The sequence below is a fragment of the Galeopterus variegatus genome, unplaced genomic scaffold (genome assembly GCF_000696425.1).
Source record: "Galeopterus variegatus unplaced genomic scaffold, G_variegatus-3.0.2 Scaffold3317, whole genome shotgun sequence".
In the NCBI taxonomy this organism is placed as follows: Eukaryota; Metazoa; Chordata; class Mammalia; order Dermoptera; family Cynocephalidae; genus Galeopterus; species Galeopterus variegatus.
In genome coordinates this window covers 182,223-188,912 of record NW_007729428.1, presented here as the reverse complement: position 1 = coordinate 188,912, position 6,690 = coordinate 182,223, and the positions used below count along the sequence as shown (strand labels likewise).

The window sequence follows — 6,690 nt, the reverse complement described above, 5'->3', positions numbered from 1 at the left end:
AAAAATATATATATATATTTCCCAAAGCAATCTGGATGGCAATGGTATCACCTACAAACAAATTAAATACACCCATATTCCTAACTTTCAATTATTCTTGTGATTACCCATTAGAGTTAATCCTCAAACACATATGGGTAATCAAGGAGAGAGAATAAAACCCATAAGTTACTAGTCACGAGTACAGCTGAGAGAGGACTATCCATGTAGAATACACGGGCATGAGACTAGAAATTTATTAAACATGAACTGGATATACAGGGTACTTCAAAAAGTTCATGAAAAGATTCATATTATCTTTCAATTATATTTTTCCACAAACTTTTTGAAGTTATATTATGAGGCAAATACTAGCACAGAAAATGGTATCTTTTCTCCTTCTAAATAATAATAGAGCAAAAGGAAGTCAATTCAAAACCCTGATTCCAAAGGCAGTACATACCCTCCCTTCTGGATTCTTATCAGGGTGATACTTTTGTGCAAGTCTGAAGTAAGCTTTTCTAATCTTGCTCTCATCATGCCTGTTAAATAGGAAAATTGTTTATGAATGATAAGGTACAAGAAAAAAATATTTACACAATCACCTAAAATGATGTTTTAAGTATCTTACTTATATCAAGAATTACACTGATCATATATCAGGCATTAAATTAAGCCAAGTAAGAATTAAGTAAGATCATTTTTTATGTGCTATCTTTACAGGTGAAGATAAAACCTAAAAATTCCCCATGCAAGTTTATCATTCACTTTAAATTACAAAACCATATTTGGTGTTTGAGGACTAAAAAATAATTTAAAAAACCAAAAAATACTAAGTTGTCAAAATGTCCAAAATGCCTACTCAAACTTTCTCATTCCAAGTTATTATATCAGTCTTGCCAAGAATGTACAATTTTAGTCTAGACTTAGGAAAATATCTTTTAAACCACTTTTCTCTAACATATCTAGTCTACTATAAAACTCCAGTGATAATAAAGTAAATCTGAATTCTTTTCTAATCTGCCATTTAGTGTCCTGAGCATATTGCTATCAAATCACTTCCTCATGCATAACACAAATTGCAAGAGGAAGAGAAAAAACTAATATGTGAGCGACTACCATGGGTCAGATACAGTGCTAAGTACTTTGCATATGCTATTTTAACTAAACGAGAACAAAGATTGTGCCAGTAAGAACATAAGAATGCAGTTTGGCTAATAAATCTGTAGCTCCATATGGATACTCTTATAGGTGTATATAACAAACAATGAGCAAAAAATTTTTAAATGGTGGACTAAATATAATTTAGTCTTTGATATTAATATTTTAAAGACAGACAGATATTTACTACTATAATACCGAAAATAACTCACGGTCCCTGTCCTTGAGGCAGGTTAAGCACTTCATAAGCATCATCTATTGACATTGTAGGTGGCTTCTTTTCTACTTCCTTCTTCCAGGCATCAAGGGTATCCTTTAGAAGCTTAACCTTAAAGACAGAAGATTAAAATTTATACCTAGTAAATAAACTATTTCGAAATATAATTATTAAGTTATAGAATTCTTGTGCTGTATTTATTTAAATGGACACTTCCGGGCTTTACAATTAACAGCTTTCTGAAATACAGATAACCAAAATCGCCTTCTTAGCACTGTTGTATACTTAGGTAGCAAGGTATCGGTTAAAAGGCTATATTCCTCTATTTTTTTTCCCTCTGTTTTTTTAAGTGACTTTTTAAATCTCTGAGATGGGTACCCAGGTCCTCAGAGATATCCAAGGGCTCAGGTTAGAGGGGTCCCAAGGACACTGTGGACAGGCAGATAACACATACTACTATACAAATGAGCACATCACACTTACATGTGTCAGGTATTATGCTTGTGTGAATTCTCACTTAATCTTCAACTACCACCAGAGACAGCTGCTATTATTCTTATTACCACCATTTTAGAGATGAGTACTTAGGCTTAAAGAGGTCAAGCAATGTACTGAATGTTAAGTAGAGCTATTAATGGCCAATGCTGAAACTTAATCCCAGGCCCCCTAACTCCAACATCTGTGAGCTTAATCAATCTGCCATAAAGACAAGCTTCCACCAAGCTATTATTATAATATATGAGGATACTTTTAAAAGTTCATGGAAAGATTCATATTACTTTTTCTATTTTTTCCATGAACTTCTGAAGTGCCCTCATATAATCATGTTATATGCATGAAGTTCAATTTGTTTTGTCTTTGCCACAAAAGATCAAGATTGTAAAGTTCTTTATACTCCCTCAAAAAATGACCTTTCAGTCTGACATTTACCCAAATATAATGAACTACACTTTAGAGTTACACAGTGCTTAAGTAAGAGGGAATACCTAAGGAAGCTATATCCTTTTTATCACAGGAGAAAGAAACACCCAGGAGTGATTAAAGGCTATTTCTCTATGGCTTAAGAAGGGACAAATTAAACTGGTGACTTACCGGGTCTTTAATTGGCCAATCTGGAAACCGGAGTGTATCACAAAGTTGTTTGAGGTAATAAATATTACAAAATAGTTCATTTTCTAGCTGTGGATAGTTGATAACTGGAATGGGACAATACTGATAAAGTGCTCTTGTGTTACTTTGAAGACGAGGTGTGAAATCAGCAAGATGGGCAGCAATCTTCTCTATCATAAGGCGCCTACAATTATAAAAACCTCTATTCAAGCATTATGAAGAAATTATTTTAATTAAAAAAAAAGTTTAAAATAGGTAACCATACAAAATAATCATGTGAATCTTCGTTAAAATAACTCAATTATTGGACTAAAATGAGATCGTATAAATATGTTTCTCAAATTATTCTAAATTTATTGTGTAAAAATATTCAGAAATAAACTTATAATATTTACCTGTAAAAAAGACTGTAGAGAAAAAGTCTGATAATTCCTATCAAAAGATCCACCATTAGAAGGTCAAACGGTAGGGTGTCTGCATGCCTGAGGGTGCAGCCAGAGAACTCTGGCTTGCTATCATCCCAAAGAAGCACACTATATGGTATTTATCTGAATTAACTTAATACAGTCAAGAATCTGGCCCTCAGCTAAGTAGAAATGTGAGTTGGTCAGTACACAAAAATCTACATCTTTTATTTATTTATTTATTTATTTATTTATTTATTTACTTATTTAATTTTAAGTAGAAATGTGAGTTGGTCAGTACACAAAAATCTACATCTTTTATTTATTTATTTATTTACTTACTTATTTACTTATTTAATTTTTTTTTTATCTTTTTCGTGACCGGCAACGGATCGCAACCCTCAGTGTTGCGCCCGTACCGGACCGGGACCGGCAACGGGATCGCAACCCTCGGTGTCGCGCCCGCACCTCGTTCAGCCAGTGAGCGGCCGGTCTGTACGTGGGATCCGAACCCTCGGCAGGAGCGCAGCCGCACTCCCAAGCGGCGCACTGTAGCAGTGTGCCACCGGGCCGGCCCCAAAATCTACATCTTTTAGATGGGAACACATATTAGCCAATCTCAGGAGAAAAATACTACGAAGAAAAACTGTTGCTAATTTATTCATATTCCTATATATTTTTCCCCAATGAAAAATATAACTGTTACAAAGAATATATTCAAATTGGTGGCTAGCACATGCCAAGCCTACGGGTCAACATGCCTGAGAAGTCAAATGATAGGTAGCAGATGGCACAGAGAGTGGGAAAGCCTGATGAGGGTGAATACTGACTCAGAAGATCAAATACCATCTACCTATGAGAACTAAGAGATTCTCCACAAGGGGGCAGCCTTGACACTAGAACTACGAAGTGTCGTCTTTCCTGGACAGTCTGCTGGATACCGCCATCTGCTTCTCAGCTTCTCCTTCTGGGTTTCCACAGGCTTCTTCTGTGACATTCTCCTCCTAACAAAGACATTCCTTAGGAATGTTAACCTCCAGATTCAGGTCAAAAGTTCTGGCTAGGGAGCCCTCATTCTAAAACAATTTTGGGTATCTCTGGTCTGATCCATTCTATGTGGGCATTGGTTTTTTTAATTAGTGAAGTACAGTCCCACTTCCAAAAACCCAGGAGGGATCTTGATTTTAGCACTATAAATTCCCTGCATATGTATTATCAGTTCATCGCCTAAAATCTTGCCAGTTCTATAAACTGACTTGAGAAGCACCAATGGTGGTAGGCCCTACCCTTATATAAAACTCTATTAAAGTAACAATAATTTTGTCAAATCATGTCAGAATAGAACAAAGCTTAAGGCCTTGTCAAAAGCTATCATTTGATTTGGCACCAATGACTACTGTCCCTTTAGACTGTCAAACTAGTGAAAACAATTCTTTTAGCAGAAGTCAAACCAGACGGCAAGTAGCAAACAATCAACTGGTTATTTACCTCATTTCACTGCTCCAGATTGCTTCTGGAGTATCAAATTCTCCTAGAAAAATCTCAGAAAACTTTTCAGGTTCATAATTTTCTAAGTAACAAACCATTGCTTCAGGTAGAATGTGCCCAAGTATACTTCTCTGAAAAATATCTTGTCCTTTTGTCTTTAAAACAAAATAAAACAAAATGTTAACAGAAACACTAATGTCATCTTTCAATTTTCTAATAAATAAATTACGGTTACAAAACATTTTAAGAAAAGAGCACAACTGAACAAATTGTTTTACTTTGGAAATTTAGATGGAAACACAGCAAAATGAGAAGTGGAAGGAGTGTGGTACAAACTAGCTTGGCATGAGCTCCAATGCAGACCTTACATTCTCCAGGCCTGCAGTAGTCTCAACCTTCTCAAGTGTTAGGTGCTGCCAATATTATTCAGGACAACTTGCCTGTGGCCGTGTCAAACAGTAGAGCTCCAATGCAGACCTTACATTCTCCAGGCCTGCAGTAGTCTCAACCTTCTCAAGTGTTAAGTGCTGCCAATATTATTCAGGACAACTGGCCTGTGGCCGTGTCAAACAGTTACAGACAACACAAGAAAGATTCCATGAAGATTTACATCAATTATCCTGCACTACACTGCTGACTACAGTTCCTACCTGTATGTGCTTCTGTTTTCAAAAACAAGTCCAGAAGACCTTAAGTATCTTAAAGAGCCTGTCCTCATAAAATGTGGCTAGGATTTAGATGGAGAATCTCTGCTTATAGTAATCATAACTGTATGAGGAGAATTCAAAAATATAAACTTTATTTCTCAACATAAGCTCTATCAAGTTTAAGATACTTTTGTAGGTGACGATACCAGCCATTTAGTCTACCCCAAAGAACTGAGGGTTCTGGTAATTTAACCATGTCAATGCAGTCTTTTCCACATTATTAACTAAAAAAAAAAAAGGGTGTACTTTAAAGATTCTTTAACAGTAGGAAACAAGTCAGAATTAGCCAAATCAGGAGCTTAAGGTGGATGCCTAATGATTTCTCATTGAAACTCTTACAAAATTGCCCTTGTTTGATGAGAAGAATGAGCAGAAGCAGTATCATGGTAGAGAAGGACTCTCCTGTGAAGCTCTCTGGGCATTTTTCTGCTCCAACTGCTAACTTTCTCAAAACATTCTCATAATAAGACGTTATTATTCTTTGGTTCTCCAGATAGTCAACAAACAAAATGCTGTGCAATTCCCAGGAAACTGTTGCCATGACCTTTGCTCTTGACCACTCTGCTTTTGCTTTGACTGGACCACTTCGGCCTCCTAGCAGCCATTGCTTTGTCTTCAGGATCATACTAGTGAAGCCATGTGTTATCTCCTGCTACAATTCTCTAAAGAAATGCTTCAGGATCTTGATCCCACTTGCTTAAAATTTCCATTGAAAGCTCTGCTCTTGTCTGCAACTGACCTAAGTGCAACAGTTTTGGAACCCATGGAGTAGAAAGGAAGTTTGCTCAACTGTAATTTTTCAGTTAGAATTGCATAAGCTAAAACAAGTAAGATGTCTAGTAAGTGTTGGCTACTGTTTCTGCTGTTAATTGTTGGTTCTCCTCAATTAGGACACAAAGACTAATTTTTTCCTTGCAAATTGACATGGATAGTCTGCTGCTGTGGGCTTCAGCTTCAATATTCATTCCTTATTAAAATGAGTTATCTATTTGTAAAGTGCTGATTTCTTTGGGGCATTGTCCCCATAAACTTTTTGTAAAGCACTAATGATTTTACCATTCTTCCACCCAAGTTTCACAATAAATTTAGGTTTGTTTTAGCCTCAATTTTAGCAGAATTCATGTTGCTTTAGGTGGAACTCTTCTCAAATAAACTGACCTCTTAACCTTAGTGCCTCTAACTAGATCCTGTTCATACATGTTATAACAAGTTAGTATGACTTTATTTTGGCACAAAAGTTTCAAATCCATGCATAGTTTTTTCATAATATGCATTTTCCGTGAACTTTGTGAAGATCCATCATATTGAGAAGTCATATCCTCTGGCTGGCCAAATGGAGTCAAGCCAATGATCATACTTTATCACACTAAATTTTTAAAGTAATTTCTCTACCTGATGGAAATAAAATTCTAAAAATTTTATAAGATAAATGCTTTCCTTATTCCCTTATAGGCAAAAAAGACATGGAAAAAAAACCCCAAAGATGGTTTTACCATTTTGGTGAAAAGACAAATGAGGGCCGGCCCGGTGGCGCACTGGATAGTGCGCCGCTTGGGAAGCGCGGCGGCGCTCCCACCTGAGGGTTCGGATCCCACATACAGACCGGTTCCCGCTCACTGGCTGA

The 6,690-nt window shown here is 36.3% G+C and overlaps 1 protein-coding gene across 1 annotated transcript in view; it reads right to left on the bottom strand.

The window, feature by feature from the left end:
* DNAJC13 (DnaJ (Hsp40) homolog, subfamily C, member 13) overlaps window positions 1-6,690 on the bottom strand; it is a 127,920-nt gene that overhangs the window by 45,857 nt on the left and 75,373 nt on the right. Inside the window, exons 32-35 of the mRNA XM_008584623.1 lie at window positions 4,360-4,514; window positions 2,450-2,651; window positions 1,353-1,468; window positions 443-521 (exon numbers count right to left, since the gene is read on the bottom strand). Coding sequence (XP_008582845.1) covers window positions 443-521; window positions 1,353-1,468; window positions 2,450-2,651; window positions 4,360-4,514 — 552 coding nt within the window. The remainder of the gene's footprint in view (window positions 1-442; window positions 522-1,352; window positions 1,469-2,449; window positions 2,652-4,359; window positions 4,515-6,690) is intronic.